Source organism: Vigna umbellata, chromosome 5, assembly GCF_029865625.1.
Source record: "Vigna umbellata cultivar VRB3 chromosome 5, Vumbellata_1.0, whole genome shotgun sequence".
NCBI lineage: Eukaryota > Viridiplantae > Streptophyta > Magnoliopsida > Fabales > Fabaceae > Vigna > Vigna umbellata.
Window position 1 is genome coordinate 70,692,235 of NC_142169.1, and position 22,106 is coordinate 70,714,340.

Consider the following 22,106-nt stretch of genomic DNA (forward strand, 5'->3'; position numbering starts at 1 on the left):
AAATACCAAAAAAATATTTATGAATCAAATTTATGAGGAATATTTAATATTTGTAAGTATTTATTATTCGTGAGTAATAGATAATAGATATTTTAATATGTTAGAATATTATATTATCTGTATTTGTATATAAAAGATAAAAATAAAAATTTAGTTTATATTTTATTAAGTTAAAATTAATTTATATTTTATTAGGCTAAGTTTAATTAAAATTAAATTTTATTTTATTTTTTGTAATTTTATTTATACTTTATTTTAAACTTTTATAAAAAAAAATTAAATATCTAAATATATCTACAAATATTTACTTATTAATATTTTTTAAGCAAATATATATCTACAAATAACTTTTGTATGTATGCTTTTTATGTAATCGGGAATTAATTGAATAGTGATTCTAATTTCAAACGTCTTATATTGCCTTAAATATGTTTTTCGAATTGTAGTTATATTATATTTTTGTTCCAATATAGTTTCTTTGCTTCACTTTTATTCCTGTAAAAGAAAAAAGTTATGTTGCTTATTATTTTGTTTCAGTTCCTTTAAAAAAATCATTTTGTCTGTATTGCGTAAATCGTTTGCTTTTAGCACAAAGTTAATAATTTAAAATAGATAAAACATTTTAGAAAATAAAAATATAAAAGAACTAACACAAAATAAAAAGGAGATTTATGAAGGATCAAAAGTCAAACAAAAAACCGTAAAGACAAAAAGTAAATTAGAGTTACGTTTTTCAATCCAACACTAATTTTAAGGCTAAAATAAAATGTAAGGTGAGTTGGATTGAATTAGGTTTGTGTGTTGAATTTAATTTAACGTTGACAGTTCTTTTTTTCCTTTATAATCAGTTTTGAATGTTATTGACTTGAGTGGACCATTAATTTTTTTTAATTTTGCAAGTTGGTTACTGTTAGAATCCTGTTTTTTGAAAACAATATTTTTTCTAATTATATAGATTTACATATTTATTTATAATAAATTAATTTATTAGGAAAGTATAATTTTTTTTATAAACCAGTGTAAATGTAAATTTTAAAACATTTAATTTAATATTTATAAATTAATTAGTAATAAAAATTTGAAGAGTGATTATTATAATCTTTTATAAGAATTATGTTATTTTATTAAAATATAATAAATTTTATTAGTATTATTGGTCATTTAAGTTAATATAAAAAATTAGTCACAGATAAAATTCTCAAAATAAACCGATCAAGCGATGCAAAATGATTAGAAAAATTAGTTTCCATCATTCATTACCAATTTTATAACTTGGGATAACTTCTGCTATGATAATAGTTTTGAGGTGTGAAAATATAAAAAACTACATTGATGGAAGTTTAAGAATCAGACATTATCAACAGAAAATCCAATAACAATTAAAAACCAATGCGAAACAAAATATCTATCCCTTGTTATTCACAAACATATCCCTCTTAACTTTTACAATTATTTATGAATAGTGGCCATATAAAACTATTTTACTATCTCCTATTATATCCTTAGTTTAGAAAAACAACACTACCCTCTACCTACAAATCACTGGTAAGTTGGTTGAAATTGATAACCTTGCTAAATTTTACACAAACACAGCTTAATTTGAACACAATTTGTAAAAAAGTTTATTGTTCGACACTGAATGTGTTTGAAATAATCGTACATTCAAAATAAAGTATCATTTTTCCAAAATATAATAAAATAAAAACAAATACGATTTAATATATATATATATATATATATATATATATAATTATGTAAAAATAATTTTAAAAAATTATGTATCAACTATTTAAAAAATAAAAGTTTTTTGTTATTTAATAAATTGATAAATTACTTACATAAAAATAACATTAAAAATCATGTAACTGTTACTTAAAATAAAGTTATTTAAATTTTAAAATAAAAACTAATTATTCAAATTATTTATTTTATTTATTTTATTAAATAAAATAATTTTTATTTATTAAAGATAAAATTATCCAATTAAAAATGACAACAAAAATTACATAACTTCAATTGTAATGCAAACATCTTTACAAAATTAGTATTTGCGTTAATTACTATAATTCTAGATTAAAAATAATATTTGCTTGAAGAGTGATTTTAAACCATCCATGTTTTAGTAAGTGGTAGGTGAATTTGAACCAACAAGAAGATTATACCCATTGCAGACTTACATTACCAAGTGAGATAAATGGCCTAATCCCCAAGGTTTGATGGCACGAACCCACACTTAGATGGTTTGAGAAGATATCTGCAAACCACAAAAGCATGAGAAAAAGGGGCGGTTTAATCCCAAACATTTACAGTAGCTAACAAAATAGGAAATACGCAGACCAAAACAAAAATCCAAGTCACAGTGTATTCAACTTCATAAATATAGGACCTTCTACTGTCCCAGTTAAACCCACAACGCTTTAATTCCTTGCGTATGAACTCAGGCGCTTCTGAAATATCTTTCATTACCAACTTATCAGAAAGAATAATCAACCTTTCTTTTCGACAAAAAAAAAATACATTTTGCAAATACAAAGCAATGAAATATTTACCACGTCACCCTGTGTATTTTAACAAATAACACGGTAAGGTATTGAAGAAAATAAATACAAATATGATCTCAAAAGAGGGAATGAATCTATAGATGGCCAAAAATATGATTAATAACATTGCTTTAAGCATCAAACAGCAGCGAAAAGAATTCAAGGTGTCTAACCTCTATCAGAGAAATTATTTTCTGTAGATTCACCAGAAGAACTCTGTACTCAGGTTGGTTGATCAAGAACCCCTGTTCCAAACCTATAATAGCTTTAACTTCATGCATTCAGCTGGGATGGTGACACCTCCAAGGTAGGAACAAGATACTTGATCACCAAACAAAACCTCCACAGATGTATGCAGTTCCTTACGTACAGTCTTGCACCAGATTGCAGCTCACTGCAACATGTCAAAACCTTACAACTGCATACAACGCAGAGAGGAGAGGAACTCCACAAAATATATGCACAAGCTGTGCTTTTGTAAAAGCAGGCTCGACGACCCACAATCGTAGCATATATAAATAATCAACAATGGCAATTTACAAGCCACATCATGCTCAAATGTCAAAACCCGGCATAGCAAACTGAATTGCAAACACCTCGACCCGTGCTCGGAGCTCAACAACGTCTCTATTGCTCTCAAGTCCCTTTAATGCTGTCTTCTGAAGTTTCCCGTGCTCCCTCTGCAGTATGCTTGCAATATGTGCAGCTCTAATGAGAAAATCAGCCATTGTCTCAAAATCTGGTTCCAGACACCCTCTTGACGTCATAGCAGGGGTACCTGAATAACAAATACGGCAGAAAAATCTCCCCCGTGAGAAAGTACAGCCAATTAAATATTCTAAGCACGCAAAGAATAAAAGGTTTCTGCATATTGGACTATTACTCACCAACTCTAACACCTCCAGGAATTATAGTTCCATTGTCCCCAAATATAGCAATTTTATTCAATGTAATATGACATGCTTCACAGACCTTCTCGTAAAATTTACCTACAAGCACCAAAAAGGTTATGCTTCGAGTTATAACTTCTTATCATATAAACAAATAAATGAAACAAATTACATTAATTGTCAACCTTGGATAATAGGATTTGCATAAAAGGTCGCCATAACTATCAAACTCAAAGCACAAGTCTAGCACAAAACCATAACACCAATGATGTTCTAACAAAAAGGCATGTTTGGTAGTGAAGTTCCTACAGAGGTTCGATATATTTAATAAAGATGGGAATGCTCAAGTAGTTTCGCTAACATTTAAGAAAAGATGTCCGGAAAATGTATCAAAGAGAAATTTTTCTGCACGTAAAAATATAATGTAAATCACGCAAGGTTATTTCAAAATGTGCGAGAAATACGTACACGAAGGTGTTTAATAGAAGTGGATCGAATGGATAGATAATCCAATTAAAAAAGGGTGCAAGAAAGACAAAAGAAAATATTGGAAAATACCAAGACAAAAAATTGCAATCAATGGTTGAACCCAAAATTTGATTTTGTTTTTCTAGAGCCCAACGGTGTTGACTAATCCATGCAGTAAACCTGCTTTCATGAGATAAGAGTTTGTCATCATAATTGACTTTACATTTCACTAATATTTTCATTGGCCACCTGTCTCAATGAAGCAGCTGAGCTGCTCCAGACTAGTATGCACCTCAGGCTCTTTAGGGCCAGCCCATTCAGGAAACTCCTACTCTTTCTATAAAAATCCATGTCCATATAGAAATGTAAATTTAAAACATAAAACGCCAAAGAATCTAATAAAAAAAAAAAAAAAAAACCAGTGCAATACAGCCAACATGCAAACTAGTTGAGTCTAACGGATACAGGCATTAAATACATAAGCAAATTAGAAATATATCATAAGAATACAGCATGCTCATTCAATACCTGTCAATCCCAGGGGCCTTAAATCCCAAAGTATTAAATGGTTGTCTGTACCCCCAGTTACTAAGCGGCATTTCCTTCTCTGTAAAGCACATGCTAAAGCTTGAGCATTCTTCTTCACCTGCTGCATGTAGGCCTTATACTCAGGAGTAGCCACTTGTTTTAAAGCTATAGCAAGTGCAGCAATGTGGTTATTGTGCGGGCCCCCTTGCAATGATGGAAAAACAGCAAAATTTATCTTTTCTTCAAAGTCATATTGATCACTTTCATGACCCTGACTTAGAAGAATCCCTCTCTTCCTCGGCTTTGAACCTTTCCGATAAAATATTATACCTCCCCTTGGACCTCGAAGACTCTTGTGAGTTGTCGAAGTAACAATATCACAATAATCAAAAGGATTCACACATTCCTGAAAATACAACATCACAATACTTAGCATTACTTCAAAATTTATACCTAATCAACTATTGGATGTTTTCTAGGAGACAATAATGGACTGAAACCATCCTTATCCATGAATTGCAGAATATGACTTAAAAATTAAGTTCAAAAGATATTTAATTCAGAAAGCATGAAGTTTTATTCCAATGCTCGGATGAAATTCAATAAAAATAATAAACACCTTGGGCAATGCCTTATACTTTACTAATCATAAAAAGTTCCGGCTTTAATTCAAATCAACCACACTTAACTACTCTACTCAACATTCCATATTCTTGCATGTGGTATTCATTGAGGTGTTGCGCTATAGATCCAACGTACAAACTACTCCATGTGAGACTTAGGCAACTCATGATACCCAAGTCTCTATTATAACACCACTCCTGAGAGACAATGTCCCAAAAACTTACACTCTCTATGTAACACTTCGTTCACTCACCTTCCTCACTGGTCAGAACACTAACACCCCCCCCCCCCCCCCCCCCACACACAATACAGAGACAACAACCACCAGCAGCTCTTATAAAAAATTGGCAAGCATTCGAACAAATGGAAAACGCGCCCTTGCAAGCTAGTTGACCAGGGTGACAATCAAGAACTTAACCAAGTTCACTGAAGTCTTTGTATTGGTGCAACATAAAAAAATAAATGTATGTAAAAATCAAATCAAATCTTATGCAGAATAACATACAAACACACACACACACATATAGAGAGAGAGAGAGAGAGAGTTAGTACGAGAAGTCCAAAACCAGCAAGAACGTGTGACTAGATTTTCACAAGCAACTACGAGCAACATATATGCATGAAAAAGGGTTTACTTAAGGAGAAGGAATATATTTCACACCTTGGCCGCAATTATGCCACTAATTTGTGCCATGTCACACAACAACACAGCTCCACACTTATCCGCAATGTGTCTAAACCTCGCGTAATCCCACTCTCGGGGATAAGAACTCCCACCACATATAAGTATCTTGGGGCGAAAATCAAGCGCCCTTTCCTCAAGCTTATCATAATCAATATAACCCGTTTGAGGGTTCACCTTGTAAGGCAAGCTCTCAAAGAAAATAGAAGCCCCGGAAACTTTCTTCCCATTGGGAGTATAGTAACCGTGACTAGTATTCCCTCCAGACGGGGTATCCAACCCCATGATACGATCACCGGGTAACAACAGCCCCGTGTAAACAGCGAAATTCGCAGAGGTGCACGAATACGGCTGCACGTTCACCCCCCAGCACTTGGGGTCGAGACCGAACGCGTTCAATGCACGTTCGCAACAGAGAGTTTCGATTTCGTCGATGTACTGATTACCACCGTAATATCGCGCACCGGGCATTCCTTCAGAGTACTTATTCGTCAAGTGGCTTCCCAACGCCTCCATCACAGCCCTGCAAACGAAATTCTCCGACGCTATGAGTTCAATCCCACGAAATTGCCTCTTCTTCTCCTTTTCCATTATCTCGTGGATGTCGGGGTCCGCGATTGAAAGCGGTTGGCATCCCCACGCACGCACGGCAACCTTCCGCGCGTCGAGATCGGGATCCACAGAAACCCTCTTCGTGGAGGAGGAGGACGATGAGTCACAATCCCTTCGCCTCTTCAGGCACATTGAGTGGCCCAGAATTCGAAACTCTTCCACTTCTTTGTCGTCGTCGTCATCATCCGATTCGACATCCAAACTTCCATTCTCCAGCGGCTGCGGCGGTTCAAGCAGCTGCAGCGGCACCGGCGGGTCGGAACGACGAAGCGGCGAAGCGTGAGAGGATGAAAATCCGAGGGACAGGTTGGATTGGGAGTGAGACAGGTCCATCGAAGAAGATAGTAAAACAATGAGATACGTAAATTTAGTAACTAATAATCCCTAAGAACCACAACAACAACAACAGAGAAAACAGAAGCGATGATGGAATAGAGATTGTGAAGAAAGGGTAGAGCAGACGGTCATTGGAAGCCCTAACCCTAATCTGGAATTTGGAATTGAGAATTGAGAACTGAGGACGAAGGGGAATGTATCTGGACGCTGGTTCTTTTGGCCTGAATGTGAATTTATGAATACAAAACCCTCTTTTCCCATCTCTATCTCTTTAAAAACAAAATAATAATCTTCGGAAATCACAATCATATTCCATAAATTAACAATATTTACAATGATTCTTCTCTCTTTGTTCCAATCAATCCACCAACTTGATTAATAGTAATTATGATTTTTTAATAGCACTAATCTCTCATTAATCTCCACTATTTTTTCTTTGGAATTATAATTTAACTTTGCTATGGGATTATTTATCATCCAATTACAAATTTTCATTCATTCAATTATTTTATCTTGTCCTTTGAGTGAATAAAACTATTTATTAACATTATTAAAAGATAGTTTAATTATTGAAGTAATTTGATTTGAAAAAAACATTGACCTAACTAGTTGGAGTAATGTTTACATTTGATAACAACACACAATTCATATGAGGGCTTTTATTAATAAATAAATATAACTTGCTTTATTAATTAATGTGTTTGTTTTGGATTAAAACACACTTTTAAATATGACCTAGCTTATTGGCATAGTTAAGAGACACTATAAGAATTAAATCAAGTAATGAAAATAGTGTTGACGAGGAAGGGTCAATTTCTCCAAAAACTTGTAGGGATTGGTTGTATTGTGGCTTTGCTTAATCGCCCACAGGAGAAAAACCAATATTTCTGTATTTTCTAAACACAATTCCCACCATTTATCCACGATCACATATTTCTTTTTAAATATAAAAATATCTAAATTTATTATAAAATATTGTTTTTATGTAATTTTTATCACATCCAATAGGCTAAGGAGGTGACGTTTAATTTCTTCTTTTCTTTCATGTGTTTTTTAATTTTTATTTTTCATGTAGTTAATATTAGATTTCCTGTAGTTGAGGAATCAATATTTAAATATTTTTTTCTCATTTTTTAAATGTTTTTTTAACAATAAAATCGACTAAAATAGATAATATTTTGAAAGTATATATTTGACTTTAAGTGTCTAGTAGCTCTTCTATTAAGGATGACCGGTCAAAACCATGATAGAATTTCACGTTTCTGACAATACTTTAGATGAAAATAATTAATATAAGATTTTTAGATAAAAATTGAAATATATTTTTTTTATTGTGCTAAATCGATGTCCAGTTAATGGAAAGGAACTGTAAATTTGTTGGAAATATATTTAAAATTGGAATACAATAATTTAAAAGATTTTAACTTAAAAAACAAATCAAAATTTTATAACTAACTACTGCAGTGCAAATATAATAAATTATAAAGAATTCATGACTATTTTCTTGGAATTTTAGTTAAAGTCAAATTAAAGAAATTTAAGCCCTTTTATAAATAATCATGTATTCCAAAAACATAAACTAAAATTAAAATGCACAAGAACGTGTGACAATAAAAAAAAATGTTAAAACACATAAAGATGAATGCAATAAAAACACGACAGTGAAGAAAAAAGCAGACACATGGGTGCAAAAGACAACATATATGAATAACTATAAATCATGGGTTGAATTGGACAATCCGAGGCCCATTACATTGTAAGCAAAAATCATTCAACCATGTAACCTAACCTACCACAACAATTTTTTCTAGGAACACACTTAAGATTTCCTCACCAACTACCCCATCCATAAAACCCAGCATTCAAGTGCATTTAGTACTCTCTTACAAAATAATAACCTTCTTTTTTTTTATTATTAGGTATTTTCAAAAGAGATTTACGCAACAATCGGAGAACGGTATAACTCCACAGATTTAGAATCGAATTTATCATAGAATTGATAAAGAAACATTTGGTATTTTAAGTTTTTTCGTCCAAGAATAACTACAATAATACTCTTAGGAATGACAAAAAAATCTGTTTCCGTAAGTATTCGCGGATAAAATCCGCGACGGATAGTTGGTATCCACAAATATTTACTATCTGCGAATTACAAGTATTTTAAAACTCGTTTATAAACAGGTCGGATATCCATGAATATTCCGCTACCTACAAAAAATAAAAATAAAAATTTAATTTATATTTTATTAAGTTAAATTTAATTAAAATCAACATTAATTTATATTTTATAAGGTTATATTTAATTAAAATTAAAATTTAATTTGTATTATATTTTATATATTTTTTGTAATTTGATTTAAATTTTATTTTAATAATTTATAAAAATATATTTTTTTAAATATTTGTTTGTATCCAAATGTATTTGTGGATTTTAAAATATTCGTGAATATTTTTTAAGTAGGCATCTTTGTGGATAATAGGTGAATTTTTTTTATCGGATTGGGTCGCGGATAGACACTATCCGTTATCCGTGTCGAATCCGATCCGTTGTCATCTCTATATACCCATTAATTAATATTATAGTCGAGTCAAACACAATTAAATATTTATTTTTCTTCTTTTATCTGTTATATGTATTTATTAAGAATGCACAAAAAGAATATTTAATCTGTGTTTGACCAATACTTTTAAATGATGTGAAAATATTGAATACGGTAGAAGCAATATATTTTTTTTAATGCAATGTAAGATTTTTTTTTATAGAGAGTACTGAATATGTTAATTTGACTCCAGCATTCATTCTCTGGCAGCCAAGCACACAATATTCAGTGTTGTTGGTAATTATAAATATTTTGAAATAGAAAACATAGATCATGCATAAAATTTGAGGTCCACCATGAACAACACAAACTAAACTATAAAATATTTAGAACATGTCATACAGTATGTGGACACGTACGAGTCTACATTCGTATTTCTTGCCCTGTATGCCACTAAATTTGTGGGTCCCACACTCAGCGGTTTTTATGGTTCAAATCACATCCTTTCCACAGCATCTCCCGCACGTGTATTTTGTGTCCCTCCGCACGCTTTACCTATAGGACTGTTCCCCTGTGTAGCGCACCACCGTAAGCCATGCATCACATGGTTGAGTGAGTGCCACGCCGTCCAACATCGTGGAAAGTGATAGCGCATTCGCGAAGGGTGAAGAGCAACACGTAAACGCGAAATAGAGGAAGTAGGGTCGATTTCGGTACTCGCGAGAGTGAGATTAGATGAGGTTTGTGATGACGTGGCAAAGTAAGAGGGAAGCGTCACGCTTTTCTTGGATGGCCTCCGGAATGAAGCAATGGAGGGAGTCTTTGAAGGAAGGGGTAGTGGAATTACGGTGTTACCCTTAAAAGAATTTGGACTCCCATATTTACCCTTACTGTTTTTGGGGACCATGCTGTAGTGCATTTTCAAGGATGTGTTGTTTTCAGCTACACCTTTTGGTTCTCTTCCTCCACAAATTGTTGGTATTTTTATTTTTCTACGCCTGTTTGAATAACATTGACTACATTTTTTCTTAAAATAAAAATTATATTATTTTAAAATTCATATATAAATATATTTATTTTTCTTTATTGTTTTACTATTTTTTTCTTGGACATATTTTAAATGAAGAGAGATCCAAACTTTGTGATGATATTTAACTAACTATAATACAATTTTGGAGTTTTTAACATTTCCAAATTACCCATTTTCATTACTTTCTCGCCGTCATTTTAGACTTAATAAACATCACCTAACCAACTTCTACTATACAACTTTTCAATATTAATTATAAAATACTTTTTTATCACATACAAAATGACAATGATTAGTATAATTGTTATAGTATATACTTTAGTTTTTTTCCAATAATTGTTATCGTTTTCCCATAAAATCTCAATGTTTTTATTTTTTCCTTCTTCCTTCTTTTTATTTTTTCTATTTTTATTATTACGAAATTCCTTTATTTATAAAGTATATTTTATCATAAAAAAATATCTCATGTTTGTATTTAATCCAATTTATAATTAAAAAGTATTGTATTATATAACCGTTTAATAATTCGAAACTCATTCCAAACCTATAAATATAATAATGTGACGGGTTTATTACATTGAATACATAATAATTGTTAAAATTATATAATTTTTGCTGATTTTAACATTGAAGCACCTGTACATAAAATTATATAACTTTATGGGACAATCAAAAGACAAACAATAATCACAATAAGTGATAAGACTAACTATAAAATTTTTGAAAGACAAATAACCTTAATTCCACAAATCCAAACAAGGTTTAATAAAACCTATTAAATTTTTTTATATAAACAACTTAAAATATATGATATTTTAACATAGTTTAAGATTAATGTTAATTTTATAAATACACTTGATATTTTATGAGAAAAAGTATTTTATAAGATTCATATTTATTATTATATTTATTAAAAAACATTTTTTTTCACTGAATTAAGTATTTGCATGTCTTCGTTATTTTTTAACCTCAATAACATATGTAAAAAATTTCTAAATCACTAAAATTTTATCATTAATTAAAATTCCACGCTTCAAAATCCTGATAAGAAGAAAAAAAAAAGTATTAGGTACTATTTTTACATGTATGGTGATATTCTAAAATTATGTTTGAAAAACTATACATGTGCAGCATAAGAGAAAAGACTGTATATTGTTATAATTTGTTATTATCAAATACAAAATAAAACACGTGTTGATGTATCTTTTATTAAAATTATTATCTCAGAACAGTGGCGAGTTCCAATAAATGCACCTGCCTCTAATTGTTTTATAAATGCAGAAGATGGGAAGTGACAGACATACAAGAATTGACATTCATTTACGTATGCAACATGCAACATATGTTCACACACTATTTTATTTTATTTTTATATCCCATAGAAAATTTATATTCTTTTTTTAATTTGAATCTGTAAATGGAATTATCTTTGAACCAAAGCAAAAAATACGCTACTTCCAAACTAATTAACAGTTTTTCCATGACGCATATAAAATAGCAATCCGATATTTTAACAATTTTTTAATAATAAATTATGTATCACTGTTTAATTGATATGTATATTTAAAACGGATCAAACATAAATTATCACGTAAACTATTGTGAAAAAATTATTCAAAGAAAACTTTCCTATAAAATATATCCATAATAAAAACGTGTAATTAAGATCAATAGCTAACAAAACCATTGTTATCTAAAATTTTGAAATCATAATTAACTCTAAAAAGAATCAACCTTTGTAACATCGTCATATAGACAACCAACAAAACTAAAATAAAGTAAAATAAATATAAAAGAAAAACATTTTAAACTTTTAAGAGAGTCATTTGGTTCAATTGAGATAATAACTCGATGAAACAATATAATTTGATTCATTTATCAATGAATTTAACAAATTTGAACTTGATATAGTTAATTATGGATTAATGAATTAAACAGGTCGGTAAACTCGATTATATTTTTTTTCAATCCAAAAAATTAAAGATTATTTTAATTGAAATCTATATAAAGATTAATTCAAATACAATCTAAAATAATAATATTAAACTTTGAATATAATATAAATTTACAAAAATACAATATAATTCAAATACATTTTAAAATAAAATAACATTTAAATTTTTTATTTTTAATATAATTTAAAATTTAAAATTTATGAATAACTTTGTAAGTTAATTCAACTTGTGAGTTGAATTATTAATTAACATGTTATTTTTTTATATGTCGAAATTTGTAACCTTCTTTTAATCCAGTTCCATTAGAACATACAATAAATATGGTTAGGTAGGATATTTTAACCCATATTCAGAGCTTAATTTCTCATTATTGGTTTTTCTTTCTTTATTTGTATAAAAGTTGATGATTAATGTGGGGTTACTGGAAAGGCATGGATCATGATTAGTCCCGAACAATCCTATCTTTGTAGGGAGAACGGATTCAATGAGTTTTATCTAAAAAAGCTCACAGTAATTTTAATTAATTTTATTTAACTTTTACTTTGTCTTATATATATTTTAAATTAAGTTAATTATTCAATGAAAACGAACGTAATTTATTTTCAAGATGGTCACATGGGTTGGTGCTGTTAAGTCCATTACTTTCGAGAATGGATATTGATTTGGTCAATTTCTGAGTTGCTAGTTTGCGCAAAGCTAGCCTGAAACTGAAGTTGGATTCAATCATTTGCTTGAATTGAAGCCTTTGTGTCAACTTTATACTAAAACCGTGTCCAACTTTGCCTTCTAGCACACCCAATGTGAAAAGCAAGTATTAGTTTATCTTATTTGAGTTTACTAATTAAAAAAAATGTGAAACAAAGAAAAGGAAATACAACTGCCACTTTTAATCAAAAGAAAAATGATAAAATCACACATTTTTACATTATATATGACTCACAATATAAGATACTATTAAAAACAAGACATAAAAAAGAAAAGACAGAAATAAAAGAGACAAGAATGTAAAATAATTCAGTTTACAAATTCTTACATAACCGATTACATTAGAATTTGGTGTATTTTTTAAGCTTTACAAAGATACCTACATATTTAAATAAAAAACAATATCTCACCTTATTAAACGACATGAGACTAAATTAAACTCACTTAAAGCATTCAAAAATTATCCGTAGACTGAATGGTCTCCTGATGATCCTCTTTTATCCAAATTGTAATTGTTCGGTCCCTCTTCTCCTTGTCTAAGTCGGATGAAGGGTATCGATCAAAGACATTCCGACATTCACGTAAGTGACTTTGCGTAATAATATTCAGGCTTAAATGCTTACTTCGTCCTCATGTTAAGATGTGAATTTTTGTTTAATACCCGGTTTTAAAAATGAAGACATTGAGTCCCTATGTTATGAAAAATGTACGAATAAGGTCCTGTCCGTTAAGTTGACAGCAATGACGTTAAGTCCATGTTGATGTGACCGTATTTTTTATCTTCTCTCTTCGGTTGTCCACTCTCTTGTTCAGTTTTTTCTTTGATGATTGGTTGAACTTGTTCTTTCTCTGTGGACCTTATTCATATACTTTTCATAACACATGAATTCAATGTTTTCATTTTTTAAAAAATTTTAAAACCGAATAACATGAAAACGAATTAAGCATTTAAGTCTAATTTTTAACAGAAAATAAATATTTACCTAACCTTTCTCCAAACATATATTTATATATTAAAATAAATTTACTTTAAACTTGACCTATTATAATAAATAGTTAATATTTTATTATTACCTCAACGACTATTTTAACATACCAAAAGTTATTAATTATTTGTTTATCCAATCCAAAAATTGTTAATTATTTGTTTATCCAGTTCATTAACCTGACAGGTAATACAAAATCTCGATAAAATGATAAAGAGTAAATTTTTGTATTTTAAAAAGAAATCAAATAAATGTAAAATTTTGTATGTGTTTCAAACTATATTTTTTATAATAAAATCAAAAGTTGGAGTAAAAGTAAATGCGATTTTAAGTAAAAAGAAATAAAGAAAAAAAAATGTCAAATCGATAAGGTAGTAGATAGAGATGGGGCCGGAGGGGTAATGTGGTCAAAGAAGGTAGGGCCGGGGGCATTAATGTAAAAAAGAAACAGAAAAAGAGAGTGCCGTTGCGATGGGGATGGTGACGTGGCTAATACCCTTCTTAATCCTCTTGGATTAAGTGTTAAACGAGAACACGCCAAATAAACCCATTCCATTATAAACCCAAACACGCGCTTCGCAATGCCATTTCTGAGGAACTCTCTCTCTCTCTCTCTAAAACACACACACTTTATCTCTCTAAGAAACTAAAAGAAATAAAACGAAGCTCACGCAGCTGAGTCCACTCGTTGGGGGCGGTTCTCTTTTGAATCGTTTCGAAATTCACTTTTCCGTTTCCCTTCGTTGATTGTATATACAACCGATCACATCACTGATCATTGATTAGAATTATTTTTGTAATTATTATTAATATTATTGTTTTCGTGGTTGCGATTCTGTTGCGTGCTGCGTGGTTCGTACGGTACGACGTCGTTGAAATTTCATCGCCGTCGCGCTGGTACGGAGAGATTGGTTGCTGCTGCGTTGTGGTGTCGTTGAAGGATGGCGGCCGGAGTGGAGTTGTCGGATGGAAGAAGCGGCGGCGGAATTGTGATGGAAATTCCGGTCGGCGATGAGGAATCGTTCTCGTCGCCGACGACGTTGCCGAAGAGGCTCCGGCGACGGCTTCGTGGCTCGGAGTGTAAGTCTCCGAGCACGGTGGAGGAAATCGAAGCGAAGCTCCGCGATGCTGATCTTCGCAGACAGGTGTCCTTACTATATATTTTTCCCTTCCGAAACAGTGTGTTGGTTTGGTTGGTGAGAAAGCTTAGGGTCTTGAAATTGAATTTAGAAATGGTTTTCACTTTTTTGTTTGATGGTTTATTTTATTTTTTGCTCCTTGCTTATTTTAACCACGTGTAATTAGTTACTAATTATTATTTATTATTTTAATAATTTAATTAGTTTGTAACGTGAGTGAGTAGAGATTAATCTCATTTAAGACTTTTATTTTGGGTTTGTATAAACGCTTATTTATTTACTCGATTCATCGATTGTGGAAAGAGTTAAATGGTTCGTTTGTTACTGCTCTGTTGGTTAATTGTTGTAGAAAAAATTTCTTCGTTTTCTTGCTTTATCTTCAAGGTTGTTTCTGTGTTAGGTAGAATACTTGAGGCTTCTTCTTTTCTATTCGAATTTTGATTCGCACTCATTTGATGGTGGTGCTTTTTTTTTCAAATTTCAAAAGGGTCTCTTTTTTCTGATAACTTTCGTTTTGGTTAGTACTAGGTATGGGTTGTTAGCTATTAATTCTTGTCATTAGTATGAATTGGATTCCTAATTATGCTTTAGTATATGCAACATATTATGGTATTTTCATTCGTGAGTAATGATCTAGTGCCCATACGTGTTTTATTCACACTTGGGGAAACCAAATATAATTACAGTTTCTTCCCTGACCTCCTATTCTCCTTTTCTTGTTCTCTCCTTATTATTTGTCTAACTGTTCTTATTCTGTTTTTCTTGCCTCTGACCAGAGTTTCAATATTTTTAGTTTAAGATCATTTGTCTGGTGTGTGAGTTTCTCTCTATTTATCGAACTTCTCTTGGTTGTAGAAATACTATGAGAAACTCTCAAGTAAGGCACGTGCAAAGCCAAGAAGCCCCTCAAGATCTTCATCCCAGGAAGATGATCCTGGTCAGAGACTAGAAGCAAAACTGCAGGCTGCTGAACAGAAGAGGTGAGTTTTTCCCAGGTTTGTCTTGAAACATGTATTTATTATGGGCTCGTGTTATATAAGTGTTTGTTTTTGTTGCCAACGGCCGGGGTGTTTTTGTTGTTTCATGCAGTAAAACCACTTTGCTTAAAAAAATACCTTCTTGATCATTCATCAGCCATTAAAAGCAACATTTGGAGTGATTCACACTTGTAAATACCTTTTTGTTTTTTATTTTCTCGAAAAAATCATTCATTTATCATAAAAATATTTGATATATATACGAAGACTTGTTTCTGAGAAAATAACCTTAGATAAATGGACCGGATTCCAATCATAAAATGGTAATATTGGTGTCGTGTCCTTGTTGGAATTGCTTTTCTGTTTTTAATAAACTACACTTATTTGAATAGATTAATTACTTCATTTGTTTATCAAGTCTGTATTATCTGTGTTACATCTTTCTACCGGGGAACTTCATATAATTTATAAATTTGATTATTATGCAGTTAAATTTTGTGATCTTTCATTCTGATATTTTTTCTGTTTCATCTTGATTGGTAATCGCGAATCTAATTAGAAAATATTTCCTTAAGTTCAGAAAAAGTTAAATATTTAGTATAATTTCATCTAACATCCAATTCGTATGCTGTAGCCATTCCATTGATAGCTACAAGTTTATTTCTTAACTCTGAAACTTTGCTTCCACCTTTTACTATTTAACATGATCTTATCAACTGCCCCCTAATGATTTATTTTGAAATTATTTGACATCCTTTATTTTTTGTATATTATTTACTCAGGTTGAACATCTTGACTAAGGCCCAAATGCGTTTAGCAAGACTGGATGAATTGCGTCAAGCAGCAAAAAATGGAGTTGAAATGCGCTACGAGAATGAACGTGTAAAGCTTGGAACAAAAGTTGAGTCACGTGTTCAGCAGGCAGAGGCTAATCGGATGCTTATCCTCAAGGCTCTTAGGCAAAGAAGGGCTTCTCTTAGAGAAAGGTCATCTCAAACATTGATGAGAAGGATGGCTCGAGAAAGCAAATATAAAGAGTGTGTACGTGCTGCAATTCACCAAAAGCGAGCTGCTGCTGAAATGAAACGACTTGGATTGCTAGAAGCCGAGAAAAAGAGGGCACAGGCCCGAGTCTCGCAGGTGATACATGTGGCAAAGTCTGTATCTCACCAGCGTGAGATTGAGAGGAGGAAAAAGAAGGATGAGTTGGAAGATCGATTGCAAAGGGTACGGTGTTCACTTGAAGCTCCTCTTCTTTTTCTTTTTCTTTTTCTTTTCAGAGTAAGGGGATGGTTGATTTGTTGTGGTCATCAACGCGCTTGTTATTAAGTCTCTGAAATTATATTGGTTAGGCAAGAAGACAAAGAGCTGAATATCTCAGGCAGAGGGGAAGACTGCGTGGCTATGCCCATGAGAATCGGAATAGAATGTCAAAGCAAGCAGAATATCTTTCCAGAAAACTAGCAAGGTTTATTTGCATTTAAATATTGATATATCTATGTTTGGTCATGTACAAAGCTTTAATAATTTCACTCTCTGACGTGGATATTTGGAATCTTATCACTGTCTACACAGTTATCATTTTGGATTGGAGGAGATTTGAACTAAGCTATAAATTTAATGTAGGATGAATTTAGTGTTTGAAATTTTATTCCTCCATCAGGATGAGGCCGTAAAGGATGTATTTGAGTTACTTTTTGCTAGCTATTGATATAGGGAAAAGGTCTCCTAACTTTATTTTCTTATTTAAGGTGCTGGAGGCGGTTCCTGAGGCAAAAGAGAACAACGTTCACCTTGACAAAAGCATATGATGTGCTGGGCATTAATGAGAAATCTGTTAAGTCAATGCCATTTGAACAGCTTGCTGTTCGGATTGAATCAGCTTCTACCCTTCAGACTGTGAAAACTTTGCTGGACCGATTTGAGAGCCGTCTCAAAGTGTCTACAGCAGTTGCTCCTGCCAATAATTTGTATAGCTTGGACGACATTGATCACCTTCTTAAACGAGTTGCTTCCCCCAAGAAAAGGGCTACTCCCAGGAGACCTGTTAGAAGCAGAGGGGCAATGAAAGTAGACTCAGGCAGAGAGTCAAACAATAGCTTGGCTAGGTCGTCCAGGTATCCTGTGAGAATTGTTCTTTGTGCTTATATGATATTGGGTCATCCAGATGCAGTTTTCAGTGGAATGGGAGAACGTGAGATTGCTCTAGCCAAAGCTGCAGAAGAGTTTGTCCAAATGTTTGAGTTGTTGATAAGGATTGTATTAGATGGACCAGTACAGAATTCTGACGAAGAGTCTGTCTCAGCAGCTATGAAGCGCTGTACCTTCAGATCTCAGCTTGCTGCTTTTGATAAAGCTTGGTGCTCATACTTGAATTGTTTCGTGGTATGGAAGGTTAAGGATGCTCGATCACTGGAGGAGGATTTGGTAAGAGCAGCTTGCCAGCTTGAAGCTTCTATGATTCAAACTTGCAAGTTAACTCCAGAAGGAACTGTTGCTGATAAGCTTAGTCATGATATGAAAGCTATTCAGCGTCAGGTAATGTTCCACATCAATAGTTTAGTTTCTTTGTGAATTATATATGTTGTTGATGAACATTTTTTTATCGGAACATTAATGATTTTGAAAACCAACTGTTGTATATTGAAGACTGTAAGATAGACAGATACACATTTTGGTTCTTATTGAGTACAATTTTTCATTTGCTTACCGCTTTTCAAACAATGTTTCCTGATGTTCATTGACTATATTGAAACCATAGTTTTTTATTTCCTTGACTGCTTTCTTATCGTTGCAGCAATGCATGACCTTATCTTTCTTTCTGCAATTAATGCAGGTCTCTGAAGATCAAAAACTTTTGAGAGAAAAGGTGCAGCACCTTAGTGGAGATGCTGGTATTCAGCGAATGGAGTTTGCACTCTCTGAAACAAGATCTAGATACTTTGGAGTGAAGGATGACGGAACTCCTGTGAGGTCTCCAATGACTTCATCTGTGACTGCAAGCCCAACTCCATTAAGTGAAAGAAGTATTCCAGAAGAGGGTAGTAATCAAAGAACTGCAAGGCCAACTCCATCAAGTGAAAAAAGTATTTCAGATGAGAGTAGTAATCATAGGACAAGCCGAGTTGTTCGCTCCCTCTTTAATAAGGAGACAAATACTTCTCCTGGAGAGTCTAGCTTCTCTGCTCCCATTATCCGTTCAGACAGTAAGCTGTACCCTCCATCTGAAAAGCTACGGGCAGATAATGAGGTTATCGTAAATGAATTTCTGCACGATCACAAGTATAGTGTTACTGATGGTCTTGATGTCCCTGATCACACTCAAAACAGCATTGAGGTCAGTACATGTTTGTATAAATGTGACCTTTGAATTAATGGCTGATTTTGGATGAAGCTATATTTTGAGGCTCTTCCTAAGGCCTTTGATGTTGATCTGCTCATATTATCCCACCAACTACAGTCTGATTCGCCCATATAATTTTTTCTTTTATCTTCCAGGGGAAAATAAAACAGGCAATGGAGAAGGCCTTTTGGGATGGTATCATGGAATCTGTTAAGGGGGACCAGCCCAATTATGACCGGATAGTGCAACTCATGGGAGAGGTTAGGGATGAAATTTGTGAAATGGCTCCAAAAAGCTGGAAGGAGGATGTTTTTTCTGCCATTGATTTAGAAATTCTTTCTCAGGTATATATTCTCTTTTTGCAGCCTGTGATGGCTATTAGATGCATGATTGGCGTATGCCTGATAATATTTTCTCCTTTTCTGACATTTTCTGCATACATGAAGGTGCTGAAATCAGGTAAACTGGATGTTGATTATCTTGGGAGAATTCTTGAGTTTTCACTCACGAGTTTGCAGAAGCTCTCAGCTCCAGCCAATGAGGAGATGATGAAAGCTACACACAAGAAACTATTTCATGAATTGGGTGAAATTTGTCAATCAAGGGATGGTTCAAACAACTCATGTGTTGTAGCCTTGGTGAAGGGCTTGCAATTTGTCTTCCAGCAGATTCAGGTCTGTTTGCTTAGCCTTTTATTCGCCCACTTTGCTTAATTTTATAACTGAAATTTACTTGGTCAATATGTAATTTTTTCTTCTGCTCGGTAATTATGAATTATAGATGCTTTTCTGAAAGCATTCAGTACCACTGCTTTGTTAAGTAATTAAATTTTGCTCGATCAATGCATTCATGTTTTTCCTTTTTCTTTATTAATTAGGAATTTTGGATGCTTCTAATGTAATATATTCTCTGAAATCACTTGAATACTGGTTTCAATTGTAGCTGCAATGCATTGAATAGCTTGAGATGGGTTGCAATTTGTTAGCCATAGATAGGCACAATCTTTCTATCAATGTTACTTTGTTTGTGCGTTGTTCTTGATTATTGTGATCTTCTGTTAGCTTGAAACCATATTTTTAGGGTACATTTTTCCTTTGAACACACCGAGTTTGGATCCTGCAGTGTGGAATTTATTTTGAAGATATTCATAAGACATTTTCTAGCCTGTTAATGTCTTGCGTTGGTTTTATAATTTGTGACATGATTAATTGTTGTGACAGATTCTTAAGAAAGAGATAAGCAAAGCACGAATAAGGTTAATGGAGTCTTCGGTGAAGGGGTCTGCTGGTCTGGACTACCTCAGGAATGCCTTTGCTAACAAATATGGATCTCCTTCTGATGCCAGTACCTCTATTCCTTCCACACTGAGATGGATTTCATCTGTTTGGAATTGCAAAGAACAGGAATGGGAAGAATACGTGAGATCCTCGGCAGCATTGGCCTCTAATTCATCCCAAGAATTGCTTCCTTCAACTACTCTCAGAACTGGGGGGAATATTTTACTCAAAACAACTGGCAGTCCGATGGCCCTTTCACTTGATGGTGCCAATGCTAAAGGTTCTAAATTGAAAAACTTTGATTTTCTATTCTTCAATTGGCTTTAAAGATGTATACTTTCTACTTGAAGAAAACACTTATTTTGATACCAACTTGAATGTTATTTGATCAGGTGGTCAACAGCCAGAATGCAAAGGAGAACCTGTCGATCTGGTTGTGAGACTTGGCTTGTTAAAATTAGTAAGTGGAATATCTGGTTTGACTCAAGATGATCTACCAGAAACTTTATCTCTTAACTTCTCAAGGCTGAGGTCTGTTCAGGCTCAAATTCAGAAGATTATTGTGATTTCTACAAGGTAAAACATATTTGTTCTGAGATGTCTTCACACTCTCTTAACTGTAAAATTTATGCTGGTGTTATATTAATCGTTATTCACCATGTGCATATATTTGACTAATATTATCTATATTTTGGGAATGGCAGCATTCTTATTCGCAGACAGATTGTGGTGAGTGAAAAGACAGTTGCTAGGCATGCAGATATGGAAAACTTAGTGTCTAAGTGTGGTGCAGAACTGTTGGATCTCCTAGACCGCGTTGAAGATGCTGATATAAACGATATAGTAGAAGTAATCTGCAATTTGCCGAAAATTGAGGGTGAAGAAGCAGGTAAAGCTGAGTCGAGAAAATTGGTTGCTGCTAGGATGGTAGGAAAGAGCCTACAAGCTGGGGATGCTGTTTTTGAGAAGGTGTCTAATACTGTCTACTCAGCTTTGCGTGGAGTTGTGCTTGGGGGAAGTGGGGCACGTGGGAGGAAATTGGCAGAAATGGCTCTCACCAAAGTGGGGTCTGCTTTTCTGACTGACAAGGTAGTGGAAGCTGCTGCTGTTTTGATTGTAGCATCCACTATTTCAGTTGGTGTTCATGGGCCATGGTATAAACATTTGGCCGATAACATGTGATATATTGGGTTAGTACATTCTTATTAATAATAATTACACACGTTTGTACATAGGAGTGTGTAAAGTTGTAAGCTGTGTATCTTATCTTAGGTCTGTAGAGAAGTGACATTGTTTGTAGTAGAATTCTTTTCATGTAACAGACAGAAATGTACATATGTGTCTATCTCAATCTTTTAACATTAAATTGCTAATATATGATTGGAATTTCAACTTATTATATATATCTTCTCAGTTACTGTCACTAATTTTAAATATTCTCTGCAAGTAATGCTATCAAAATCTGAAATTTTAG

At 32.8% G+C, this 22,106-nt stretch overlaps 2 protein-coding genes across 3 annotated transcripts; one reads left to right on the forward strand and one right to left on the reverse strand.

Annotated features, from left to right (window-relative positions):
- Positions 1-1,393: 1,393 nt before the first annotated feature.
- On the reverse strand, positions 1,394-6,918 carry LOC124841160 (serine hydroxymethyltransferase 7-like). 2 transcript variants are annotated; one of them, XR_015786716.1, is made up of 5 exons: positions 5,712-6,918; positions 4,427-4,832; positions 3,428-3,529; positions 2,714-3,318; positions 1,394-2,254 (listed from the first exon to the last, which is right to left on the reverse strand). XR_015786716.1 is itself a non-coding variant. In XM_047317377.2 (4 exons), exons 1-4 carry the CDS (start codon positions 6,675-6,677, stop codon positions 3,095-3,097), a joined length of 1,698 nt encoding a protein of 565 aa, XP_047173333.1. In that variant the 5' UTR covers positions 6,678-6,918; the 3' UTR covers positions 2,528-3,094. The 2 variants fall into 2 exon arrangements, 1 of the variants encoding a protein (XP_047173333.1); XM_047317377.2 differs by lacking the exon at positions 1,394-2,254 and having other exon boundaries at positions 2,528-3,318.
- Positions 6,919-14,480: 7,562 nt separating this feature from the next.
- Positions 14,481-22,033, forward strand: LOC124841174 (T-complex protein 11). Its single transcript, XM_047317391.2, has 11 exons — positions 14,481-15,041; positions 15,891-16,015; positions 16,795-17,239; positions 17,365-17,480; positions 17,764-18,550; positions 18,849-19,349; positions 19,511-19,699; positions 19,802-20,029; positions 20,576-20,912; positions 21,025-21,208; positions 21,337-22,033. The coding sequence occupies exons 1-11, from the start codon at positions 14,838-14,840 to the stop codon at positions 21,812-21,814; spliced, it is 3,594 nt and encodes a 1,197-aa protein (XP_047173347.1). The 5' UTR covers positions 14,481-14,837; the 3' UTR covers positions 21,815-22,033.
- The last annotated feature ends 73 nt before the right edge of the window (positions 22,034-22,106 follow it).

Excerpts from the sequence above, each read along its gene's own strand:
- LOC124841174 (XM_047317391.2), top strand. The coding sequence starts at position 14,838 with ATGGCGGCCGGAGTGGAGTTGTCGGATGGAAGAAGCGGCGGCGGAATT. Across the intron at positions 16,016-16,794 it reads CAGGCTGCTGAACAGAAGAG|GTTGAACATCTTGACTAAGG; the intron begins GTGAGTTTTTCC and ends TTATTTACTCAG. Across the intron at positions 21,209-21,336 it reads ATTATTGTGATTTCTACAAG|CATTCTTATTCGCAGACAGA; the intron begins GTAAAACATATT and ends TGGGAATGGCAG.
- LOC124841160 (XM_047317377.2), bottom strand. The coding sequence starts at position 6,677 with ATGGACCTGTCTCACTCCCAATCCAACCTGTCCCTCGGATTTTCATCC. Across the intron at positions 4,833-5,711 it reads GTGGCATAATTGCGGCCAAG|GAATGTGTGAATCCTTTTGA; the intron begins GTGTGAAATATA and ends TTGTATTTTCAG. Across the intron at positions 3,530-4,426 it reads AAGGCCCCTGGGATTGACAG|GTAAATTTTACGAGAAGGTC; the intron begins GTATTGAATGAG and ends TGGTGCTTGTAG.